The sequence below is a fragment of the Acomys minous genome, assembly GCF_964271855.1.
Source record: "Acomys minous genome assembly, chromosome: 16".
Lineage (NCBI taxonomy): Eukaryota > Metazoa > Chordata > Mammalia > Rodentia > Muridae > Acomys > Acomys minous.
This window is the reverse complement of record NC_140498.1, coordinates 72,584,009-72,610,095: the sequence shown is the minus strand read 5'-3', so window position 1 is coordinate 72,610,095 and position 26,087 is coordinate 72,584,009. Positions and strand designations below refer to the sequence as shown.

Here is a 26,087-nt window from a genome sequence, read left to right as displayed (position 1 = left end):
CAGTGATTTAGTCACCTGGTCTCTGCCTTCGTGGTGAGGAACTGAGGTAACTTTGGGGGCTTACGAATTGGCCAGATGGGCCTGGAATTCATTCTCTTTTGCTCAGGCTATCTTGAGTTCCTCCTGCCTCAGCCTCCTTAGTAGCTGGCATGAAAGGACGGGGTGCCAGCAGGTAAGACTGTCTCAAGAAGTAAAAAGAGGGATGGGAGATTGGCTCAGTAGTAGACGATGCGTCTAGAACCTACCAGTGAGAGGCTGGAGGAGTGGCCCAGTAGTAGATCACGTGTTTAGAATCTACCAGTGAGGAGATAGGACTGGCTCAGCAGCAGACCACAAGTCTAGAATCTACGGGATGAGTTTGGGGGCGTGGCTCAGCAGTAGACCACGTGTCTAGAATCTGCCAGAGATGAGTTTGGGGGCGTGGCTCAGCAGTAGACCACGTGTCTAGAATCTGCCAGAGATGAGTTTGGGGGCGTGGCTCGGTAGTAGACCACGTGTCTAGAATCTACCAGTGAGGAGCTGGGGGCGTGGCTCAGGAGTTAGAGCCCTGTGTTAAGAACCAAAGAAGCTAGCTGGGGCTGGAACACGGAAGTGTCAGGAAAGCCTCTGCAGTTTTTCTATTAATCAGAACTGGTCTGCTGTAAATGCCCTGTGCTGGGGACGGGTGCCTCCTGGAGATGGCTCCTACTTTTTTTTCACTCTCCTGTCAGGCCCCAGCTTGTGACGGGAAGCTGGGCTCAAGGAATGGCCTGAGGTTAGGCTGAGGGAGGAGTCTGGACCTGGGGAGAGGAGTCTTTTCACCTGTGGGTGTGAAGGGGCTGGGTGCTTGGCCGCACCCCAGGGGCGGCCCAGGGTGTAAGCTTCCCCATACCTGGCAACTTGGCTAATCGCTCTGTCAGGAGGGCGGATGTGGCTCAATATAATTATAGTTTGTTCAGTTCAGTGGCTGTCAGCTGGGGGCCCCAGGGGAGGGTGGGAGGAGGCTTTGGGCCGCATAAAGCTCCCATTAGTAAAGCAAATTGGGCTTGTTTGGCAGTCTGTGTAGGCCTTCAGGAGGCCTCAGACCAGGCCCCGCCTGGGCTGCCCTGTGTGAAGGGAGCAGCAGGGAGCTGTTGAGCTCCTTTTTGAGATGGGTGCGTTTGATCTCCACGAGGAACGCTGTGGGCCCCTTGAATGGCACCTGCCTGTATTCCAGGCCTCAGTTTCCCCAGCCGCCCAAGAATTGAGCGTTCTTGGCGAGGAGAAAGAGGGCCAAGATCTGGGTTTGGCAGCATATGCCTGCCCTCTCAGCATTTGGGAGGATGAGGCAGGAGGATTGTGGATTCGGGTGAGTTTCAGGCCAACCTGGGCTACATGAGACTACCTCAAAATCAAGTCTAGGGAGATGGCTCAGTTGGTACAGTGTTTGCTTTACAAGCAGTGGGGCCTGGGTTTGGTCCCTAGCACACACATACCAAAGCTGGCCGTGGTGGTGCATGCTTGTTAGTCTAGCAATGAGAAGCCAGATTCAGGGTGGTGGGGGATCCCTGGGGCTTGTTGCAGACAGTCTAGGTAAATGGGAAAGCTCCAGGCCTGTGTAAGACTTTCTCAAAAACCCAGCGTGGTGGCACATGCCTTTAATCCCAGCACTTGGGAGGCAGAGGCAAGCAGATCACTGTGAGTTCGAGGCCAGCCTGGTCTACAAAGTGAGTCCACAACAGCCAGAGCTACACAGAGGAAACCCTATCTCAAAAAACCAAATAGCTAACTAACTGACTAAATAAATAAATGAATTTGAAAAAAAATAAGATGAAAGAAAGGAGATAAGATCTCATGTAGCCCAAATGGCTAAGTAGCTGAAGATAACCTTGAACTTTTTTTTTGTTTGTTTTTGTTTTGTTTTTTTGAGACAGGGCTTCTCTGTGTAGCCTTGGCTGTCCTAGACTCACTTTGTAGACCAGGCTGGCCTTGAACTCACAGCGATCCGCCTGCCTCTGCCTCCGGAGTGCTGGGATTAGAGGTGTGCGCCTCCATGCCTGGCTTGACCTTGAACTGTTGCTTGTCCTGACTCTACCTCCTAAGTGATGGATTTGCATCAGTGCGGCCATATGCTGGTGTACATGGTCCTGGGGATCCTACCCAGAGTTCGGTAGTTCTGCACATGCCAGGCAAACACTCTAACCCACTGAGCCACATGGGGAACATGTCAGACTAAAGCCATAACAGAGACATGTATACTACACTGACCTGAAGCCCCTGCACATGGGAGGCTGAAGCCGGAGGATCATGAGATCGAGGGTAGCCTGGGCTACATAGTGGATTGATGCCAGCTTGGGCAATTTTGTGTGATTCTGTCTCCAAAAAACAAAACAAAACAAAACAAAATTAAGTCGCAACAGGACCAGACCGGTCTTCCCCACTCTGTCCCCTTTCTAAGCACAATGACTATGCCTCAGGCCTCTGGAACTTATCCCCTCCACCCTGTGCCCATACTGAGGGCAAGGAGGGTGCAAAGCCTGATCTATGGTTCCCTTAGGACCACTATGGCCCAAGCATCAAAGTAGGCAGGCTCTGCAGGAAACACCAAAAGCCAAGAATGACCATTTTTTTTTCTGACTCTGTGACAAGTTTAGTTGCCAACTCGACACAGCTTAGAATCTTCTAAAAGGAGAGCCTCGATCCGAGGGGTTGCCATGGGCCTGTCTGTGAGGGATTATCTTGATTATTCATCGATACGGGCGGGCGGGTGAGCTCAGCCACTGTGGGCAGCACCATTCCCTAAGCAGGTGGGTATGGAATATATAATTAAGCTACCTGGAGTTCTGGAGAGATGGCTCAGTGGTTAAGAGCTTATGCAGCTCTTCTAGAGGACCTGAGTCAGGTTCCCAGAACCCAGGTAGGGTTGGTTCACAATCTCCTGTAACCCCTGCCCTCTTCTGACATTTGTGGATTCTAATAGGATGTCAGACATTGAAGACACATTCTATCCATCCATCTATCTATCTATCTATCTATCTATCTATCTATCTATCTCTAAATTTTACCATCTATCTGTCTATCTATCATTCTCTCTGTCTTTCTGTGTGTCTCTGTCTCTGTGTGTGTGTCTCTGTCTCTCTGTGTGTGTCTCTGTCTCTGTCTGTCTGTCTGTCTGTCTGTCTGTCTCTCTCTCTCTCTCTCTCTCTCTCTCTCTCTCCAGGTTTCTACCTTGAGTTTCTGCCCTGATATCCTCTGATGATGGACTGTGCCCTGCAAGTATAAGATGAACTAGCCCTTTCCTCCTCAAGTTGGTTTTTAATCAGAATATTTTCTCACAGCAGCAGAAAGGAAAGAAGAGCCCTCTTCCCAACTCTGAGCTTCAGAGCAGTCATGTATTCAGAGAAGACACCCCTGGGAAAGGACCTGGGCTCGTCATAGGCCAGAAGCTAAGTCGGAGTCAAAGACTAAGTCTGGTCAGGAGCTACCGCAACCCAACAGTTGATATCCCAGGAACAACCGTGACTTAGAGCCAATTAGTCAGTCAGTTTGTCTGCCAGTCAGCCTGTCTGTCTTTTCTCCCGACCTTCCTCTCAACCCACAGGAAATGGCTACTCACATCTGTCAATTCTCTAATTACCAGGCTATGGTGGAGATGTTTTAAGGACAATTGGAGGGTGCTCTGTCTTTTTCTCCCCCCCCCCCCACCAAAGCCCCTGGTGCTGCCTCCTTCCCAGCCACCTCCTATTCCCAGTAAGAAGCTTCCTCTCATTAGAATAGGCAAGACAGTCTTTAAAACCAGAAGAATGTCTCCCAGAATGCCTCGTGTCTGTTTTATAGCTGTGGCCACACAAGGGCGGGCCAAGACAGGCTATACATACAACAATAGCACGCAAGAGGGGTCTGCTCAAAGGACCTGTGGCCACAGACATCCTGCTGTAAAAATAGCTGTGGGTTGCTGGCTTTAGGGGGAAGGGGACAGGACCAGCCTGCCCCTTGGAGCTCCTGAGGTAGTAGTCTAAGCCAGAAGAAATGGAGGCTTGATACTAGGCCTGGAAATTCTTCTCTGGGTTCTCTGTGGTGTGTGTGCGCGCCTGTGCACGCAGGTTGTGCAAAGGTCAGAGATCAACCTTGGCTGCTTACTTTGTAACTTGTTTTTTTTGTTTTTTGTTTTTTTGAGACAGGGTTTCTCCTTTGGCCTGTAGTTTGCTAATCCAGCCTGGTGGCCCAACCAGCAAGTCCTAGTAATCTGCCTGTCTTTCTCTTCCCAGCTGGAATAATAAATGTGCTCCCATATGCCTGGTTTCTGTGGAGATCAAACTCAGACTGAGTCATTTCACCAGCCATGCATTTATTGTTGTGTTTTATTTTATTTTATTTTATTTTATTTTATTTTATTTTTTGAGGCAGGACCTTGCTATGTAATCTAGGCTGGCCTTGAACTCCTGATCCTGCTGCCTCAGCTTCCTGGGTACTAGGATTACTGATATAACTACACACCCCAGCTTTCCACGGGCCTTGGAGGCTACTCCTTCATGATTCATATCTCCCTATTTGACCATGACCTCTCATGCTGGTTGACGTCACACTTTCTATGGGGGTGCTAGAACATCAAAAAAATACTTACTTTTTCTTTCTTTAAATAATTATTTTGTGCATTGGTGTTTTGCCTTCATGTGTGTATGCATGAAGGTGTCAGATATTGGAGTTAAAGACAGCTGTGAACTGCTGTGTGGGTGCTGGGAATCGAACCTTGGTCCTCTGGAAGAACAGTCAGTGCTCTTAAGTGCTGAGCCCTTACCTTTCCTTTCTAGACCACAAACAAAACTTACTGTGTGTGGGGACACCTGCCTAAAGAGACTCCTTTGAATGGCTGATGACATGCTTTCTCTCTCGTCCCCTTACTCTTAGAGTCACACTGGTTACCTAGCCTTAGAGCATGGTGACTAGCACTCAGAATGTCCTCAATAAATATTTAGTGCCCAGATAAACTCCAAAGACACTGTCTAACTAGATCACTAAGATGTTCCCAAGGTTGGGGTCATTGAGCATGACTCCTCCATCACAGTAGTCAACGGGCATCTGCTGATCTGAGTTGCCTGGATAACAAGCTTGGGCAGCGAGCTTGACCATCACCTCTCATGCTGTGTGATGTCACACCTTCTATGCGCACAATAGGTCATGGAAAAAAAAATTACCTTTTATCAGAGGAGGTAAGCAAGGAAAAGGCCACCTGAGAGAAAGTGGCAAAGGGCATGGTGTCAGTTACTTTTCTCATCACTGGGACAGAATCAGTTTAGGAGAGGAAAGATTTCCTATGCCATTCAGATTCAGGGGAGGTAGGGCCATCAGCGTAGGAAGGCATGCTTAGAGGAGACTGGCTCCTGTTCATGATGGTGGAAGTCAGGAAGGACATCCTCTCCCATGGTACCCAACAGGAACCAGAGGGCCAGACATGGTGGTGCACACCCTAATCCTAGCACTCAGGAGGTGGAGGCAGGAGGATTAGGAAATCAAGTCACCCTTGGCTGCATAACTAGTTCAAAGATAGCCTGAGCGACATGAAATCTTGGCTCTTAGGATTGTTCTGGTTACCTTTCTGCATTTTTTGAGATAGAACACCCTAACCGGTATCAATGTAGGGAGGAAATGGTTTATTTGGCTTGTACTTCCAGGTCACAGTTTATCACTGAGGGAAGCCAAGGCCACGAGATGAAGCAGAAACCCTACAAGAACGCTGCTTGCTGGCTTGCTCACAGGCTCCTGTTCAGTTAGCTTGCTTCTACATCCCAGAATCACCTACCCAGGGAATGGCGCCACTCATGGTGCCCACATCATTTAATAATTGATGCCTACAGGCCAGTCTGATCTATGCAGTTCCTCAGTTGGGACTCTAGGATGTGTCAGCTTGGTAGTTAAAGCTAACTAGGATACCAACCACACAAGCAAATAACAAGAAGAAGGCAGCTGGGGTGTGGCTCAGTGGTAGAGCTCCTGCCTAGAATTCTCCAGTGAGGGGCTGGGGTGTGGCTCAGTGGTAGAGCACCTGCCTAGGATCCCCCAGTGAGGGGCTGGGGTGTGGCTCAGTGGTAGAGCACCTGCCTAGAATCCCCCAGTGAGGGGCTGGGGTGTGGCTCAGTGGTAGAGCACCTGCCTAGAATCCCCCAGTGAGGAGCTGGGGTGTGGCTCAGTGGTAGAGCACCTGCCTAGAATCCACCAGTGAAGGGATGGGGTGTGGCTCAGTGGTAGAGCACCTGCCTAGAATCCCCCAGTGAGGGGCTGGGGGTGTGGCTCAGTGGTAGAGCACCTGCCTAGAATCCCCCAGTGAGGGGCTGGGGTGTGGCTCAGTGGTAGAGCACCTGCCTAGAATCCCCCAGTGAGGGGCTGGGGTGTGGCTCAGTGGTAGAGCCCCTGCCTAGAATCCCCCAGTGAGGGGCTGGGGTGTGGCTCAGTGGTAGAGCCCCTGCCTAGAATCCCCCAGTGAGGGGCTGGGGGCAGGGTTCAATGGAAGTGAGATATCTGTGAACATTAATACCCTCCTTCCTTTCTGTCCTTAGCACACAGAGCTAAGAGCTAGGCTCCATATCCCAGAGCTTCCACAACCCCCTAAAACAGCTCCACCAGCTCAATTTCACACCCGGAGGCCCTGACAATGGCAGACTCTGATGGGTTTCTTAGATCTTGCAAAGCAGAAAGTCAGGCTGACAATTGCCACATGGAAGGCTGTGTGTGAATACGGCCCTGAGAGCCCAGCATGCTGCCACTGAACTGTATCTCCTGCCCTCCTCTTCTTCCCCTTCCTTCCTTCCTTCTTTTGATGTTGAGACATCTTGCTAACTTGCCCAGCATGGCATGGAACTCACTATGTAATACAAGCTGCCTTTTTTTTTTTTTTTTTTTTGAGACAGGGTTTCTCTGTGTAGCCTTGGTTGTCCTGGACTCACTTTGTAGACCAGGCTGGCCTTGAACTCACAGAGATCCACCTGCCTCTGCCTCCCGAGTGCTGGGATTAAAGGTGTGTGCCACCATGCCCAGCTTTACGAGCTGGTCTTGAACTCATGATGTTCTTCAGTCTTCTAAATAGCTGCTGGCAGGCCTGTGCCACTGTACCCGGCAGGAAGAAGACTTCAAGGAACAGTGAATGTCATCATAGTGGGGCTGGCTGAGGTTGAAGATGGGGAGCATAGGGTAGTGTTGACCTTGGGGAGTTGTAAATATGAATTTAGCAGGGGCTTAGGATATAATTCAGTGCTTGCCAGGCAAACATGAGCCTTGAGTTTGATCCCCAGCACCTGTGTGAAAAAGCAGGCATGGTAACACTGGTAATCCCAGTGCTGGGGAAGCAGAGGCAGGAGGCTCCCTGGAGCTCGCTGGCAGGCTTGCCTAGTCCAAATGGCCGGTTCAAGGCCAGCGAGAGATTCTGCCCCCAAAAATAATAGGTGGGTAGTTCCTGAGGAATCTTTGCAGTTGACCTCTGACCTTAACACACACACACACACACACACACACACACACACACAGAGAGAGAGAGAGAGAGAGAGAGAGAGAGAGAGAGAGAGAGAGAGAGAGAGAAGGGGACATGGAGAGTGGGGGGAAGTCACTCTTGTGTCCAGGCAAGCATTTCCCCAGACTCTCTGTCACTTGCACAGCCCTGTCATTTGCATGCGTGTCATTTGATGGCGGTTCATAGCTATTCCCAGTGGCACTCCTCTGATCAGGCTGTAAACACTCTGCTTGTTCAGAGCCACCCCGGGCTTTTCGAAGTTAGAGGCCGGATGCCATCGTTGTCCCCCTCACTGAGCCCAGAGCCAAGAGGCGCCAGGATTCGGCTTGTGATCTGGCAAGAAAAGAGAGTACCCCGCAGCTGGCACAGACAACAGCCACCTGTGCCATGCGTGCACTCAGAAAGGAGCAAGCACCTGCTACAGCCTGTCTACCACCCATCAGTCTGTTGTGGGTTAAGCCTGGAATCCAGGGCGTTTGCCCAAGCCAGGGTCACCTTCAGTAGGTGGGGCCTACTGAACACCTGCGGGGTGTGTGATGGCTCTTCTGAGATTCTCTCAGGGTGGCGTGGAAGGACCCGGCCCCTAATATGGGTGGAAAGCCAGTGAGGAGATAGATGTGTGGCTCAATGTTAGAGCACTTGTTTAGAATCCTCCAACCAGGGGAGGGGGCCTCGAATCAGCAGTAGAGGACCTGCCCATAGCTCTCCAGCAAAGGGATGGAAGCATGTCTCAGTGGAAAAGACTCTGCTTCAAATCCCCCAGTGAGGGGCTGGGGTGTGACTCAGTGGTAAAGCACCTGCCTAGAATCCCCCAGTGAGGGGCTGGGGTGTGACTCAGTGGTAGAGCACCTGCCTAGAATCCCCCAGTGAGGGGCTGGGGTGTGACTCAGTGGTAGAGCACCTGCCTAGAATCCCCCAGTGAGGGGCTGGGGTGTGGCTCAGTGGTAGAGCACCTGCCTAGAATCCCCCAGTGAGGGGCTGGGGTGTGGCTCAGTGGTAGAGCACCTGCCTAGAATCCCCCAGTGAGGGGCTGGGGTGTGGCTCAGTGATAGAGCACCTGCCTAGAATCCCCCAGTGAGGGTCTAGAGGTGTGGAAGGCCAGAGAAAGTGGACAAGGTTAGCTTTAGTACCAGAACACTAAGACACAGGCATAAGGAGAGGAGTGTTTATATGGATAGAATCTTCTAGAAATTTCTTTATGAATCCATTTGAAAGGGCTCCACTTCTACCTATCAGCCATACCAGTTGTAGGAGTGTGTTTGTGACTTAGCCCACTGGTCCCTCAATTTCCTCACTTGGAAAGTGGGTTAATGATAAACTCTGGTTGGATATGGTAGCTCATGCCTTTAAACCTAACACTTGGGAGACAGAGGTAGGCAATTGGTTCTCTGTGAGTTCAAGGCTAGCCTGGTCTACATAGTGAGTTTCCAGTCATCCAGGACCACACATTTAGACAAGAGAGAGAGAGAGAGAGAGACAGACAGACAGACAGACAGACAGACAGACAGACAGACAGACAGAGCAAGACAGAGACAGAACATGGACTCTGACTCCTGTTTTAGAACCTAGCGTGACCTTCTGGTTTATAAATGTCAGCCATCCTTCGTTTGATTAGTATCATATTCTCTCTTCTCAAGGGATCAGCTGTACCAGGGCCTGCAGGCTTGAGGCCAGCTCCGGGGACAGCTAAGCTCTCCAGCTCTTGGGGACCCGCAGCTGCATGGCCTGAGCCAAGCCCTCTGGCCCTGGCAGCTGATCACATGTGGTTTCCCCACACAGCAGCCAGATGGACTGGGGCTGCCTTTGAGGCTGAGCTGGGGCCACCAGGGCCACACTGGTCACCTGAGGAGGCTGCTGGTGGCAAGTGTGGGCTCTGCTTGATTTGGATGAATCCTCATCTGGGAGATGTGTGTGTGTGTGTGTGTGTGTGTGTGTGTGTGTGTGTGTGTGTGTGTAAAACCTTTGCAATTCCCCCTTATCAGGGTCAACTATGTGTTTCTTTTGTCTCTCGGCTTTTTCAACACTATTCTGTGCATTTACTTTTATGCCTCCCGCCTCCCTTGCCCACACCCTGGGTCTTGTACTGAGCATTGAACCTAAGGCCTTGTGCATCCTAAGCCAGTCTACTACCATTGAGCCATACCCTTCCCCCTCACTGGGGGAGTCTCTTCGAGTGCTGTACTTACTGCTGAGGTACATTTCTAGTTGCCCACAGGATTATCTCATGTAGCCCAGACTGGCTATGGATTTGCTATACAGCCAAGATGACCTTAAACTCCTGACCTTCACCTGCCTCCACCTCCTGAGTGCTGGACTCAGACACGCACCAGCACTCCCGGCTTCACTTGGTGCATGTTCAAATTCCTAAGGGGAGGCCTGGGCTGGGCTGGGCAAATGGTTCTCCAAGCACAGAGCAATATGTAGCCAGTCTCTGCATGCTCAGAAGTATTGGATAAAGGGTGTGTCCAGCAGGAGAGCTTGTTGTTTGCAGCTGAAGCTTGTGAGTTCGAGCCCCAGCACCGGAGATGAACACTAGTAATAAATAAATAAATAAATAAATAAATAAATAAATAAAAGACCACAAAGAAGCACACAGATTCTAGGCTAATACCACATTCTCTCTATAAAGGACTTGAGAAATGGAAAGATGCCTTGGTGGTTAAGAGCACTTGTTGCAAGCCGGGTAGTGGTGGCGGCGCACGCCTTTAAATCCCAGCACTTGGGAGGCAGAGGCAGGAGGATCTCTGTGAGTTCGAGGCCAGCCTGTTCCACAGAGAGAGTTCCAGGACAGCCAAGGCTACACAGAGAAACCCTGTCTCGAAACAAACCAAAACCAAACCAAAACAAAACAACCAAAACAAACAAACAAACAAACAAACAAAAAAGAGCACTTGTTGCTTTTACAAAAGGACTTGAATATCTGTAGATTTGGAAGAGTGGGGGTAATGAGGCCTTAGAATTCCAAAAGTTGATTGCAATCATATTGGTTGAGGGACTCTAGGGGCCAGACCAAAGCATACTGCAGTTAATGACATCATAACATCCCCATTGTCCCCACAAGAGGCCTGAGTATCCCAGAGGTGTGTCCTACCCAGAACCCTGAAACTTTACCGAGTGTCCCCAGCTGGCACGGTGCCTCTGCTTCCAGGAGCTCTTCTGACCCTCCCAAATCCAAGGCCAAGCCTTCCCAACTGGTTGCTGGCATTGACTTACTCTGCGTGTCCTTGGCCACTTGCCCCTTCCTGGTCTCCACGGTCCCTTGGCTAGAGAGAAAACAGTTGGCTTAGAGATGTCGGAGATCCCCATGGCTTAGACAGTCTCCACATTGGTGGCCTTTGCCACCCACTCCCCACAGCCCCAGGGAGATGCCTCGGCTTGAATGCCCCTCATCTTGTCCTTGGTCACAACCCAAAACTGTGTAGGCCTGGGGTGGCGCCTGGCTTGGAGGAGCACTATTTAAGGAGCCATCCCAAGCTGTCCCCAGACCTGCTGAGGCACTGGAAAGCACGCCAGACCATGGTAGGCTGGGACCACCTTCCCTGCACCCTGCACAGTCCCCACGGAGCTCCACATCCCGGCTTTGGTTTCCTCCCTCCACCCCTCCCATCCGCACCCTCTGTCCTGACCCCCTTCCTCAAGCCTCGCCTCATCTTTTGGACCTTGCCTTCATGAGTGAATCTAGTCTTCTCCTCGACTTTGACCTTGTTCCCTTCACTGGGCCCCTCAGCTGGCAGCTATGGGTATTCTGACTTTGATACTTGAACTTGGTCCATCCTATGTGGCCTCTGTTGGACTTTTAGTTTCACGGGTGCCCAGTCTCATCCACGTGGCTTCTTTTTTTTGTATGTGGTGTATGTTTGCCTGTGTTCTCATGTGTGCAGTTCTGTGTGCACCCGTGTGTAAAGGCCTCCCGTTGTTGTTCCTGGGGGCCATCCATCTTGGATTTGTTTGTTTGTTTGTTTGTTGAGGCAGGGTTTCACTGTGTAGCCATGCCTGTCCTGGAACTCTCTCTGTAGACCAGGCTAGCTCTGAAGCTAGAGATCAGCCTGCTTTTGTCTCCCAAGGGCTGGGACTCAAGGCATGTGCCACCACACTCAGCCCACCTTGTTATGTTGAAACAGGGTGTCTTACTGGTAGCTGGAGATTACCAACCAGGCTAGGCTGGCTGCCCAGTGAGCCCAGGGATCCTGGTCTCTCTTCCTCAACATCTGGATTATAGGCACCTGTCACCAACATCTGCCTTTCTTGTTTGTTTGTTTGTTTTTCTGAGACAGGGTTTCTCTGTGTAGCCTCGACTGTGTTGGACTCACTTTGTAGACCAGGCTGGCCTCGAACTCACAGCGATCCGCCTGCCTCTGCCTCCTGATTGCTGGGATTAAAGTCGTGGCTTCTGGTTCTCATGCTTGTAAGGCACTCACGCTACAGTCTGAGCTATGTTGGGGGAGGGTCTGATGTATTTTGATGCTAATTACTGCTTACTGTCTCCCTGATTTACCTTTTGCTTAATAAAAAGCCATCCCACCTGGGCAAGGCAAAGGAGATAGGTGGGGCTAAGAAAGAGGAATTCTAGAAAAAAGAAAACCAGCTAAGAAAAAGAAAAGGAGAGACTTGAAGTGAAGAGAGGAAGGCCACCATGAGTTAGTTGGAGGAAAAGCACATGGCCGCCGGCGTGGATGGAGAATCCAGCCCAGATAAAGAGCATTAACAAGTATTTGGGGTTATGTATGGAAGGTAGCTTGATAGAAGTTATTGAAAACAGATGACAGCCAGGCGTGGTGGTGCACACCTTTAATCCCAGCACTCGGGAGGCAGAGGCAGGGGGATCGCTGTGAGTTCGAGGCCAGCCTGGTCTACAAAGTGAGTCCAGGACAGTCAAGGCTGCATAGAGAAACACTGTCTCTGAAAACCAAAACCAAAACCAAAAACAAACAAACAAACAAAAAACCACACACAAAAAGAAAGAAAGAAAGAAAGAAAGAAAACAGATGACATGGGTTTAAGACAGGGATCCCATACCTGCCCCACTATGGGAGGCAGTTTAGAGGATTGAGATCTGCCCTGCCCCAGGTTAACTAAGACTATTTTAAAATATAATACGTGTCTGTGTCCTAATTAATTGCTAGCCGGGCCTTCAGGTGATGCAGATAAATTTTAAAAGCAATAGAGCTATCTCTACCCAGCCTCTCGTCCACATGGGTTCTGACTTGGTGATGTTCTCTGATTCCTCAAAGGTGGATGCTCTGAGAGAAATGAGCGGTTGGCCTTACTGGCTTTATAGAATCTAGGGCTCTGTCGTGACTGGGAGGATGAGATTCCTGTTGCTGGGCAGAGGCTCAACCTGCACCGCGCTGGAGGTGTGAGTCCCTCCTCTCAGGCCCCACAGCTGTCCCCTGCCTGGGTGACCCACTTCTTCCTCTGGGAAGAAGTGATACTTAGCTCTCCAAGGTGCAGTATGAACTTGAACTTCCAGGCCAGATAAAAAGTGATCCCTTCCTGCCTTACAGAGCTCCAGCCCCCAGGTGGGCCTGTGACCAGGTAGACTTGAAAGGTCAGGGTGGAGAAGGCATGTGGAGGGGTGTGTGTCTGTGTGTCTGTGTGTGTGTGTGTGTGTCTGTGTGGGTATGTATATGTGTTTTTACATGTGTGTGTATCTGTATGTGTGTCTGTGTGTCTGTGTGTGTGTGTCTGTGTGTGTGTGTGTGTGTGTGGTGGGGGTGCCACAGCATTGAGAATGGGAGGAATATCCTGCCGACGGAAATGATCATCTTTTATTAATCAGAGGGAAATCTTTATGTAATTACGTGAGATGAACTCCACAGGGGAGTTCTTTTCTTTATGATATCTGAAGGGATTTATAAATATTTCCTAGGCTTACAGCATCCCATGTGTGGCCTCTTTGCTAGCCACCCCACCGCCCCGCCCCGCTCCCCTTCAAAGGATTACTTGAGACTAACTCACAGTAAAAGCTAATTATAAGTCGCTGGGTTGTTGCTCCTGACATGGGCCTAGGAGCCCTAGGGAAAGGGTAGAGTAGGGTGGGGCTGGGGGACCACACAGGTGCTAGGGTGGGGGAAACCTCAGCTAGGGGGACTGAACAAAGCTTGGCAGGGCAGAGAGTTGCTGGCTGGTGGGGGGCCTTGAGCCCAGACGTTTGTTCGTCTCTGACACTGAGATTCAGTTTAAGCGGCTGAAGAGAGAGCTGTGTTGATTAGCTGTATTATAGCTTACTCCGTAAACATGAGGTCCCAAGTTTGATCCTCAGAACCCAATTGGAAAAAAAAAAACATTGATGGTATCATGGGCTTGTCATCCTAGTGCTGGGGAGACACAAACATTGGGACACAGAGATGGAAGATCCCTGGGGCTGACTGGCCAGCCAGCCTAGCTGAATAGGTAATGTTCTGGCCAAAAAATATAACCAAGAGACAGCCCAGTGAGTAAAGGGTGCTTGCTGCCAAGCCTGATGACATGAGTTCAATCCCTGGTCCCTCACGTGGTGGTGGAAGGAGGCAACTCACTCCTGAAAGCCGTTCTCTAACCTCTACACACATACACACTATGGCATGTAAACACACACACACACACACACACACACACACACACACACACACACACCGCGCTCTGGGGCGACAGAGGCATATGGGGCATAGGAGGCAGCCTCAAAGTGGGCTTGGGGTAGGGAAAGGACCCAGGTGACTGGACGGGGAGCTCTGAGATCTTGTCTGGAAACGAAGCTGGCGGCACTAAGAACCGAGATGGTTTGCGGAGAATATCCTGGAAGCTTTTAGCAGTTGGGCGACGACAAGGCTTGATTCCAACAGAGTGGATGGTGACAGGGGTGAGATCAGGAAGTCACACACAAGGGCCGAAGATAGAAAAGTGCCCATCTGAGACCCCAACCCCCACCCCCCCTACCCCACCCCACCCCCCACCCCCGCTCTGCGCAATACTCTGCAGACTTCTTGCCTGAGCCGAGGAAAGTGAGACTATGGTATTAGTTCCTTCGCTCGTGCCTTGACAAAATACCCAACAAAAGCAAATTAAAGGAGGAGGGGTTTGGTTCGGTTTGGCTCACAGTTCAAGGGGGATACAGTCCGTCACCGGGCGGGATTGTTGTGTGTCGTGGCCACAAGAGGGTAAAAGTGGCTCGTCACACTGCATCTGCAGCCAGAAAGCAGAGAGAGAGAGAGAGAGAGAGAGAGAGAGAGAGAGAGAGAGAGAGATATGAACCCTGGTGCTCAGCTCACTTTCTCCTTTTTATTCAGCTCAGGACCCCAGCCACGGGGTGATGTCACCTACATTTAGGGTGGCTCCTCCCCCACCTCAATGAACTAGTCTAGAAAACCCCTCCCAAAGATGCTCCAAGGTTTGGCGATTCTAGGTCCTGTCCAGTTGAGAGTCGTTCTTTAGGTATCACAAGTTGTTGTGAAACTCCGTCCAGTGGGGGGGGGATGAAGGACAATGGTACCTGGTCCACTGCACTCTGGGACCTGCGGCCCTGGTGACTGCTGACCCCGGGAGAAGCAATGGCTACCTGGCTTCGCCTCTTCTCCACAGGCACCTAGGAGAGCCCGGAAGAGAGCAGAAGGCACAGCCAGCTCCAACGTCTTCTCGATGTTCGATCAAAACCAGATTCAGGAGTTTAAAGAGGTTGGTCTGTGGCCCCGGGACCCTGTGTGTGTGTGTGTGTGTGTGTGTGTGTGTGTGTGTGTGTGTATTAGTTACTTTTCTTCTTGCGGCAACAAAACATCCGACAGAAGCAATTTAAGGGAGGAAGGGAGGAAGGGTTTATTGTGGCTCACAATCTGAGGATACTGTCCCGTCAGGGTTGAGGAGGGTGGGGTGCCAGGAATCAGAGCTTGTCACACTGCAGCCAGAGTCAACAAGTCCAGGGAGGTGAGTTATTTGGTCAGAAACCCAGCACATAGGAAGTTGCCCCCCCCCCCTTACTTAAGGTGAGTTTTCCCAGCGCAGTTAGCCCAGTCTAGAAAAACCCTCACAGATGTGCCCAAGAAGGGTTTCCATGGTGATTCTTTTTTGGGGGGTGGGGTGGGGCGGGGTTTGAGACGCGGGTTCTCTGTGTAGCCTTGGCTGTCCTGGAGCTCTCTCTGTAGACCAGGCTGGACTTGAACTCACAGAGATCCACCTGCCTCTGCCTCCCAAGTGCTGGGATTAAAGACGTGTGTCACCACCGCCTGGCTTCCATGATTCGAAATCCACTCAAGTTGACAATAATAAAGATGGGAGGATTACCAGGATTCAGGGAGGTTGTTCAAGGAGCCCACCCGCTCTGTCATCACTCTTCAAGGTCCTCATGGCTGCCTCTGTGCCTGCAGAGGTGGCTTGCTGCTCTCTACCTGAGCCTGTGTTTGGCAGTGAGTGTGACCTATGGAAAAGCCTTTTCCTTTCTGCGCCTCGATTACCACCTCCAAGACTTAGTTTTCGCTTTTGGGCCCCACTTTTCCTCTCTGAGCCTCAACGTCTCTCTCTGAGTCTCGATGCTCTTGAAATGAGCGTGGAGTCCCAAAGCACTCAGAGGCTCAGAGAAGGTGGACTACAGTTCCCAGGATGCAGTGCGCAAGAAACTAAGCTGGTGCGCTAGGAGGTCTCAGACCTCTAACCGAGGTTCCTCCTAGGAACAAGGACACCCCGGGGAGAGGGGGCGGGACCAGCTGGTCTGCGTGGACCCTAGTGGTTCAGAGCCAATGTCTCCATCAGGCCTTCACCATCATGGACCAGAACCGGGACGGCTTCATCGACAAGGAGGACCTGAGGGACACCTTTGCTGCCCTGGGTGGGTAAAGCTGTAGCTGGGGAAGCTTGGGGCTCAGGGTAGAACTAATGACTGAGGTGGATAGAAGGGAAGGCCAAGGCAGCGACAGCAAGGGGCTTGAGAGCTGAGGAGCCCAGAGGAGGAGGAAGGTTCCCATTGTGGCGGGAGGACTTGGCAGCTAGAGGATGGCATTTTAAGATGGGTTTTGACATTGTCCAAAGGGCATGGGGTAATGAGAGGTCAAAAGGACGCGATAGAACATACCTGTAATCCCAGCACTCTCATACTGAGGCAGGGGGATTTCTGATTCAGTGCCTGCCTGGACCACATGACAAAACACCGTCTCAAAATAAAACAGTAGAGCGTTGGGGTTCGGAGACAAGCTAGGGTGGTTTAACTAAGGTACCAATACGGGTTGAGTTTTGAGGTGTTTTTTTTTTGTTTTTTTGTTTGTTTGTTTGTTTGTTTGTTTTTTGGTTTTTCGAGACAGGGTCTCTCTGTGTTAGCCTTGGCTGTCCTGGACTCGCTTTGTAGACCAGGCTGGCCTCAAACTCACAGCTATTCACCCGCCTCTGCCTCCCGAGTGCTGGGATTAAAGGCGTGCGCCACCACGCCCGGCGAGTTTTGAGTTTTTGGGAACCTGAGTTGTCTATTGGGACTGTGCAGAATCCCAGTGTCCCTGCGTCCAGGAGAGTATGAACCCTGAGGCTCCCTGTGCACCCCAACTTCTACATCCAGCCTCCGTTTGGCTTTTGTTTTTTTTTTTTTGTTTTGTTTTTGTTTTTAATATGTGAAAGGGAGATACAGAGTGGTTTGCCTTGGTTTTTAGGAAGCAGGGGTGGGGGTGGCGTGATGAGGTGAGGGGGATGGTAGCCCATAGACTCCAATGTTTTCCCCCAGATCTCCCTAATAGACGGGCAGTGCCGAGTGGAGACAGGTTGAACAGTAAAAGCAGGAGAGATCACAGATACTCTCTGCTTAGCTTCCTCCAGGCAGCGTCTCTCCAGGCCCTTTACGCTCCGCCCCCTCGCCCCCCCTCCCCCCTTTTCTCCAGGTCGCATAAACGTCAAGAACGATGAGTTGGAAGCCATGGTGAAGGAAGCTCCGGGGCCCATCAACTTCACAGTCTTTCTGACCATGTTTGGGGAGAAGCTCAAGGGTGAGGAAGGCTCTTCCGGGGCCTAAGGAAGGGCTGGGAGCAGGAAGCAGATAGGCTGGCGAGTTTGCCTAGGCTGGGAGCAGGAAGCAGAAAGGCTCGCGTGTTTGGCCCTTATATTTACATAATCCCAGATGGAAACAGGGGAAGGCCCCCCAGACACCATACCCTGGCTGTGCACACTGTCCTTGATGCTGCCTCAGTTTCCACTTCTGCATGCACAGCGCAGATCACTGTCATGACCTCTCTCTTGCAATCCCTCTGCCCACTGTCCGGATAATACCCACCCAACCCCTCCTATTGCCGTTCTTCTTCCTACCTCCCCGCTCTGCCTTCTTCCTAGTCTAAGTTTCCCCATCTACCGACCTGCCCTGCCTCTTTGTTGATGGTGAGGGGGCAGAAGGGTGTTAAAAGGAAATGGGGTTTTCTGAGATCAAATGTGGCAGACCCCATTGCTAGACGGGTTGCCTACCGTGTCCTGCTGTGGACTGCAGTCTCTAGGGAGAGGGCCAGGGAGTTCTTTTCAACAATGAAGAGTCAGAGGTGGCTAAATGGCTTTGTGATACCTGTCCCAGGTATCCTACGAAAGAAAACTTGAATAGACCCGGCATCTGACTACGCCACACTTCTGAGCCCTAGCCCCAGGCCTGCGGCTAGAAGACGGGTCATCTCTCTTCCTTCTCTCCTGGGCCCTGGGAATTTCCCTGGAAACACATCCCTGAGCCTGAGTGTTATGTGGTTGAATGGGACACCCTGAACTGTGGCTGCCTCTCGCCCTTCAGGTTAAGATCTGGCCCCTCTCACAGGGTGAGGCAGTGATAATGGGTGTGTTGATTTGCTTTCTGTAACTGGGTATTATAGTAGAGCTCTTGCCTAGACTAGTTCACTGAGGGTTAGGGGTGTGGCTCAGTAGTAGAGCACCTGCCTTTAGTGAGGGGCTTGGGGTGTTCCTCAACACTAAAGTACCTGCCTAGAATCCCCCAGTGAGGGGCTGGGGTGTGGCTCAGTGGTAGAGCACCTGCCTAGAATCCCCCAGTGAGGGGCTGGGGTGTGGCTCAGTGGTAGAGCACCTGCCTAGAATCCCCCAGTGAGGGGCTGGGGTGTGGTCCAGTGGTAGAGCCCCTGCCTAGAATCTCCTAGTGAGGAGCTGGGGGCGGGTGTGGCTCAGCAGTACAGTCAGAGACGATATCTCCAGCCCTGATGTGACAGGTATATTGGGGGTTGGGGGGGGTGAACAGGAAGAGGCACCACTTTTAGCTGTGATGGCCTACTTTACAGATGGGGAGATTGAGGCAGAAGGCTCACATAATTCATGGCTAAGTCAGAGTGATGACTGAGGGCCTGCTTGGGACCTAGAACTGCAGCTTGTTTTCATCTTTGCTGGGGTTCCAGGCCTGGGGCTCCAGCTGAGCCTGTCATGCAAACTCGTCTAGGGCTGCGTGAGAGGCTGGCAGCGGGGAGGGCAGTGGGCTGGGACAGGCACCATCATGGCAGTTAATTGAGACAAGAAGAAGATCCTTTGACTTCCCACAATGGCAGGCAGCCACTGTACAGGGCTTTTTTTTTTTTTTTAATGGGTCTTCCAGGCTGCAGAGCAGAGGCCCTCTCTGGGGACAAGGCTGGGGAGTGTCTGGCTGGCTAAGGGCGGGGGTGTCCTATAGCTGGACCAGAGTTAACCAAATCCAGGCCTTGGCTCCCCAAGAAGATGATGGGGGAACAACTGCAGACTAGTTCCAGCTGCCAGGACTCTTCAGAGAGACACAGGGGTCTTTTCGTCAATTGATCACATTGGGGTGCTGTGGCCTGGGAGTCTGAGATGATAACCAGCCCCCTCTCAGAACCCCTGTATCCTTTGAGTCTCTCTACCTTAGGGATACCTTCAACTCTGCCGCTAAGCCCAGTGGATGGACACACTAGCTCTAGTCACCTGTTTGGAAGGGACAATTTTCTCCTTCCTAGGAGACAGCAGTGTGATACAAGGGGACACAGAGGGCCAGCATAGTCTTATAGCAGAGGCACACAGACTCCTTGTATAGTCTGATGGTAGAGGCATAGGGTGTCCTGATTTAGTCTGATGAAGGAGACACAGACAGACCTAATTCAGTTTGATGTGGAGACACAGAGAATCTATGGCCAAGCGGTGAAGCTGCTGACCTGAAGCTGGGCTTGGAGCAGAGATGGGTTTGCAGCTCTTATTGGCATTCACCAAAGCCTGTTCTTTAAGTTGCTCGAAACTGTAATCCCAGTTCTTGGGATGGGAGAGGCAGAAGGATCAGCAGTTCAAAGCCAGCCCCAGCTACATGATACGCAGTCAAAAGAAACCAAACAAACAAACACGGAGCAAAACAACAACAAAATAAAGTAGTAACCAGGTGCTCTACCACTGAGCCACACTCCAGCCCCTCACTGGGGGATTCTAGGCAGGTGCTCCACCACTGAGCCACACCCCAGCCCCTCACTGGGGGATTCTAGGCAGGTGCTCTACCACTGAGCCACACCCCAGCCCCTCACTGGGGGATTCTAGGCAGGGGCTCTACCACTGAGCCACACCCCAGCCCCTCACTGGGGGATTCTAGGCAGGTCCTCTACCACTGAGCCACACTCCTAGCCTCAGAGTAGTTTATTTTGGTAACAATTTTCTTCAGAGTCACAAACGTGGTGCAATAGGAACTGTTTAAGAGCTTGGAGGTTTCACAGAAACCCAAATGACCTGCATACATTTAGTTGTGAAAAGCTTGCTCCACTGTACACGGACTCCCTGACAGAGCATTTCCTGTGCTCTCCACTCTGTGGACAGTTATCCCCATCTCATACGTGAAGAAGCTGAAGCACAGAGAGGTTAGGCGACTTGTCCGAGGTCTCAAAGCTGATATTGTTAAATGCTCAGTGACCTCTGAGGGTGAGGGAGCAGCAGTCATTCCTGGCTCAAGGTTTGTGCAGTGGCTGTGAGTGAAGGAAAAGAGCTCGGAGCCTGGGGGCTGAAGGTGGAGTGCATTGGAGAGCTCCTCAAGATTGGGCCACTCAGAGGAAGGTGGGTCACGAGGCAGCTGGAGTAGTTCTTATTGTGCTGCTTTTGTGGCTTCGAGGAAAGTAGTTACCAAAATAAGTAATTCAGTCTTGGGGTGTGGATGTAGAGCACCTGCCTAGAATCCCCCAGTGAGGGGCTGGGGTGTGGCTCAGTGGTAGAGCCCCTGCCTAGAATCCCCCAGTGAGGGGCTGGGGTGTGACTCAGTGGTAGAGCCCCTGCCTAGAATCCCCCAGTGAGGGGCTGGGGGTGTGGCTCAGTGGTAGAGCCCCTGCCTAGAATCCCCCAGTGAGGGGCTGGGGTGTGACTCAGTGGTAGAGCCCCTGCCTAGAATCCCCCAGTGAGGGGCTGGGGGTGTGGCTCAGTGGTAGAGCCCCTGCCTAGAATCCCCCAGTGAGGGGCTGGGGGTGTGGCTCAGTGGTAGAGCACCTGCCTAGAATCCCCCAGTGAGGGGCTGGGGTGTGGCTCAGTGGTAGAGCCCCTGCCTAGAATCCCCCAGTGAGGGGCTGGGGGTGTGGCTCAGTGGTAGAGCCCCTGCCTAGAATCCCCCAGTGAGGGGCTGGGGGTGTGGCTCAGTGGTAGAGCACCTGCCTAGAATCCCCCAGTGAGGGGCTGGGGTGTGGCTCAGTGGTAGAGCACCTGCCTAGAATCCCCCAGTGAGGGGCTGGGGTGTGACTCAGTGGTAGAGCACCTGCCTAGAATCCCCCAGTGAGGGGCTGGGGATGTGGCTCAGTGGTAGAGCAGCTGCCTAGAATCCCCCAGTGAGGGGCTGGGGTGTGGCTCAGTGGTAGAGCCCCTGCCTAGAATCCTCCAGAGGGGCTGAGGGTATGGCTCAGTGGTAGAGCACCTGCCTAGAATCCCCCAGTGAGGGGCTGGGGATGTGGCTCAGTGGTAGAGCAGCTGCCTAGAATCCCCCAGTGAGGGGCTGGGGTGTGGCTCAGTGGTAGAGCCCCTGCCTAGAATCCCCCAGTGAGGGGCTGGGGGGTGGCTCAGTGGTAGAGCACCTGCCTAGAATCCCCCAGTGAGGGGCTGGGGTGTGGCTCAGTGGTAGAGCACCTGCCTAGAATCCCCCAGTGAGGGGCTGGGGTGTGACCCAGTGGTAGAGCACCTGCCTAGAATCCCCCAGTGAGGGGCTGGGGTGTGGCTCAGTGGTAGAGCACCTGCCTAGAATCCCCCAGTGAGGGGCTGGGGTGTGGCTCAGTGGTAGAGCACTGCCTAGAATCCCCTAGTGAGGGGCTGGGGTGTGGCTCAGTGGTAGAACACTGCCTAGAATCCCCCAGTGAGGGGCAGGAGGTCTGACTCAGAGGGAGTCCAAAACCTTTCCCTCCCCTTTAACTTCTTCCCAGCTTGGCATCACCTCTGAGGCGCCCTCGCTACCCTTTCTTGTCCTATGTATGCTACCTGTAGGCACAGACCCCGAAGAGACTATACTGCATGCCTTCAAAGTGTTTGACACTGAAGGAAAGGGCTTCGTCAAGGCTGACTTGTAAGTACTAAGGACTTGAACTGAGGTGTGGCAGGGTGAGTACCATCCATCCCTGCCTCCTTTTTCCTCAGAGCTCAATTAAATCAGGATAACATCTACCCAATGGCTATAGGACACTGCTCCAGACCAGCACAGTTCCTCCTGGTATACTGTCCCTCCTTCTCTGGCCCCAGTGTCCCTCTTTTCCTATGGGTGGAAGTGGCTGAGTGGACTGGCACGGGCCAGTGCTTCTTAGTGTTGGGGATGGAGAAGGGTGGGCAGGGGGCCTTGAAGGTCAGTGTAGGGTGGGCAGTATATTCTAGATGTGGGAACAGAGAGAATGAATCAGGAGCCAATGTGTATGGGCCTGGGGAAGATGAACAGCCCTGAACCTGGAAGAGGAGGAAGGGGGAGGGGGAGGTTAAGGGGGTAGGGGAAGGGGGAGAAGAGGGAGGGGAGGAGGAGGTAAGATGGGGAGGGGGAGGGGAGCGGAGGAGGAGGTAGGAGGATTGGGGAAGTGAGAGACAAGGAAGGGCAGGAGGGGGAAGTAGTGGATATGGCCCATGGATATTGGGGTGGAAAGGAAGGACTGGCCAGCAAAGATCCAGAAGCCAGGGCCAATGGAACCCCAAGATTTGGAGAGAGGACAGAGCCAGATGGGGACATCAGTGACCAGCTCAGCTTGGGATGCCTGCGTGGGAAGTGGCTACAAGCAGCTGTCCTGTAGGCCCTTGGGCTGGCATCGCGGTGGTGGGTTCTGCTGTGGTCGCCTGTGTCACAACACACACACACACACACACATGGGAACATGTCCTAGTGAGAGCAGAAGGGACAAAGAGCCAAGGTCAGGGAGCGGCAGTTTACACTGGTCCCTGGAAGTTGGACCAACCTCCAAGATGTCCCTTCCAATCCTTGCCGGATCTTAGGAGGCCCTGTAACTGGGGAGATGTCCCCTCCCTCTGAAGGATAGGCTGGTATCTAGCGACAGTCATGCTTTAGGAGTTGCTGGTGGGCCTGGCTGCACACAGGAGCTCCCATCTATGGGGTTAGAATAGAGGGGTAGATGGGGTCTGATGGAGATAGGAGTCCATGTCCCTTCTTATATGCTGTCATCAAAGGCTGTGAGTCAGGCTCCCTAGTATGCAGGGGGAGTACCAGAGTGCCAAGGGTACATCAGACTGAAACCCCATCCTTGGGGTCTGTGGCTCATTGCTGAGTGGTGAGGCCCATGAGAGGCACCAGCAGAACCCCCTGGCAGGACGTAGACCATCCTATCTCCCACAAATATCAAGATAGGACTCGGGTGGGGGCGGGAAAAGGATGTCCCCGAGGGACTGACTCAATTTGGGAACGGATGGAATAGTCCTGGGCTGTGGGGACCCAGAAGACAGAGCTGCTGGCCAGACAGGCCACAGAAGTGGCTCTGGTTGAAACAGAGTCTATGCAAAGTCCCCAGTTTTGGCAACTTGGAAACTGTGACTGTCCCACAGTCACAAACAGTGGAAAATGTGTGTCGCCCCTTAACCAGGGCCTGCCGCCACCGGCGCCAGAGGACATCCTGAGAGCAGAGGCTCTGCCTGGCTCTCTGATCCAATCCTTACCCACAGGGCCCCTTAAGGCCCGCAAACCCCTCCCCAGTTGCGAGGGGGTGTAAGCTATCATGCATAGCTTGAGGTAGGCCTCAGCACCAATAATATTCTCCTGAACCCCAAAGAATCAGGCCCAACTTCCCCATAGCCTCCCTCTAGGATGGCAAGCAAGTCATGAGCCCTCCCAGACCTTAGCTTCCCACTAGATAAAGGAGATTCTTTCACTCATGACCCAGGTCTGTGAGTAATCAAAGTCCAAAGAGCCCCATGAGAAGACTGGGTCACATCTTCCCATGATGCGCTCGGCCTTGAACAGCGTGATGTAGTCTGGGGAATGCTGGCAGCTAAACTCAAACAGCTAAAGCCACAAGCTGGAAGAGGCATCAAGGAAAAGGCAAGATGAAGGACAGGCTGGTCACCCTAGCTACCCCAGAAGCTGAGGCAGGAGATTCCTGACCAGCCTGAGCTCCATCGTGAGTGCGAGGCCAGCCTGGGAAACCTAGTGAGATGCTGTCTCAAAACAGAACACAAAGAGGACTGAGGGTAGAACACTTGCCTGGAATGCCCAGTGAGGAGCTGGGGACATGGTCTGATGATGGTTTAATGGTAGAGCCCCTGTCTAGAATCCCCCAGTGAGGGGCTGGGGTGTGGCTCAGTGGTAGAGCACCTGCCTAGAATCCCCCAGTGAGGGGCTGGGGTGTGGCTCAGTGGTAGAGCACCTGCCTAGAATCCCCCAGTGAGGGGCTGGGATGTGGCTCAGTGGTAGAGCACCTGCCTAGAATCCCCCAGTGAGGGGTTGGGGGTGTGGCTCAGTGGTAGAGCCCCTGCCTAGAATCCCCCAGTGAGGGGCTGGAGTGTGGCTCAGTGGTAGAACAGCTGCCTAGAATCCCCCAGTGAGGGGCTGGGGCATGGCTCAGTGGTAGAGCACCTGTCTAGAATCCCCCAGTGAGGGGCTGGGGCGTGGCTCAGTGGTAGAGCACCTGCCTAGAATCCCCCAGTGAGGGGCTGGGGTGTGGCTCAGTGGTAGAGCCCCTGCCTAGAATCCCCCTGTGAGGGGCTGGGGTGTGGCTCAGTGGTAGAGCCCCTGCCTAGAATCCCCCAGTGAGGGGCTGGAGTGTGGCTCAGTGGTAGAACAGCTGCCTAGAATCCCCCAGTGAGGGGCTGGGGCATGGCTCAGTGGTAGAGCACCTGTCTAGAATCCCCCAGTGAGGGGCTGGGGCGTGGCTCAGTGGTAGAGCACCTGCCTAGAATCCCCCAGTGAGGGGCTGGCTGGGGTGTGGCTCAGTGGTAGAGCACCTGCCTAGAATCTCTCAATGGGGACAATAGAGCATTCATCCCCAGACAGAAGGCAAAGGAGCCCTCCCAGGAGCCTAAGGCTGATTATTAGCATGGCATGGTAATCTCAGTGGCCTCCATGTCACATTGGAGTCTCAAGATTATTCCATTTTGTCCCCGGTTGTTGCTAGAAGAGTATATGTTGCAGGAGAATCAGTTAGGGCCCAAAGAGCTGCCTTGGGGCTGGGAGAAGGAGCCCTAGGTTGGGATCCCCCGGGCTAGAGATCTCCTAGGAACCTCACATCCACATGGCCACCAGGCAGCTCTTCCATAGGACGTGAATGGCTTCTCTCCACTAACAGCATTCGGGAAAAGCTCATGACCCAGGCTGACCGGTTCAGTGAGGAGGAGGTAAGTGCGGGCTTTGGGGGGGACATTCCCAGAGATCCCTTGCTCTGAGTCTTCTTTCTTCCATCCGCCTCCATCTCACCTCACCCGACGCCCCTCTGCTCCCTTCTCCTAGGTCAAGCAGATGTTTGCAGCTTTCCCGCCAGACGTCTGTGGCAATTTAGACTATAGGAATCTGTGCTACGTCATCACGCACGGCGAGGAGAAGGACTAGAAGACGTGCGTGCCTCACCCGTAACCTGGAGTCAGCCAAGACTGGGTGGGGTGGGGGACCAGTGCAAGGCTCCTATTGCTAACACATACAGGGAAAGCAATCTCACCCCCTGGAGTCCGAGGCTGAAGTGGGAATAAATAAGACAGAGCTGCGCGTCTGGGTGATGTTTGCGTGGTTAGTGCTGCGGTCGGGAAAACAGTGAAACCTTCCCTTCCCTTGCTAGCTTTTTCCAAAACTTTTGGTTCCCCTTGCTCTGCTCAGCTGTTCCTGATGAGCTGGTGTTTAGAAGTAACGGACAGTTTTAATGGCGCCCCCGCATCTGGACCACAGGGCATCGCCTTCACTGATGAGGCTTTTATTGAGCACCTAGCGTCTCCGAGTCGCCTGGGTAGTCTGGGTTGTTGATGGGCGGTAGGGTCACTAGGACCGCGGGGAGAAAGAATCTCAGATGGGCCAAAGCTGAGACAGAACATGAGCGGGGAGGAGGGTGGGGCACACAGGGAGAAACTTGGCAGGAGGAGCTGGGCAGAGGCGAAACTGCAAAAGGAGGAGAGATGGGTTCTGGGACATTTAAAGTGTAGGAAGAGAGCTCCGCACTCACACGCATGGCATTGAAGATGGACTGGATGGGGCTAACGGGGACTTTATTGTGATGAAAAACGTCTGCACACCAAAAGGCACCGCTAAGGACGTGAAAAGATCAGAGAGAGGACCGAAGAAGAC

The 26,087-nt window shown here is 52.6% G+C and overlaps 1 protein-coding gene across 4 annotated transcripts; it reads left to right on the top strand.

Annotated features, from left to right (window-relative positions):
- Positions 1-25,515, top strand: MYL10 (myosin light chain 10). Of its 4 annotated transcripts, none has more exons than XM_084763623.1 (7): positions 1-46; positions 15,017-15,109; positions 16,178-16,253; positions 17,287-17,391; positions 21,821-21,899; positions 25,105-25,153; positions 25,266-25,515. In XM_084763623.1, exons 2-7 carry the CDS (start codon positions 15,074-15,076, stop codon positions 25,362-25,364), a joined length of 444 nt encoding a protein of 147 aa, XP_084619749.1. In that variant the 5' UTR covers positions 1-46; positions 15,017-15,073; the 3' UTR covers positions 25,365-25,515. The 4 variants fall into 4 exon arrangements, with proteins under 4 accessions (XP_084619749.1, XP_084619748.1, XP_084619750.1 ...); XM_084763622.1 differs by lacking the exon at positions 1-46 and adding an exon at positions 10,958-10,978; XM_084763624.1 differs by lacking the exon at positions 1-46 and adding an exon at positions 12,765-12,815.
- Positions 25,516-26,087: the final 572 nt, after the last annotated feature.

Bases quoted from the DNA above. Each gene is read 5' to 3' on its own strand.
- MYL10 (XM_084763621.1), top strand. The intron at 15,110-16,177 runs GTTGGTCTGTGG...TGTCTCCATCAG, and splicing joins AGATTCAGGAGTTTAAAGAG to GCCTTCACCATCATGGACCA. The intron at 25,154-25,265 runs GTAAGTGCGGGC...CCCTTCTCCTAG, and splicing joins ACCGGTTCAGTGAGGAGGAG to GTCAAGCAGATGTTTGCAGC.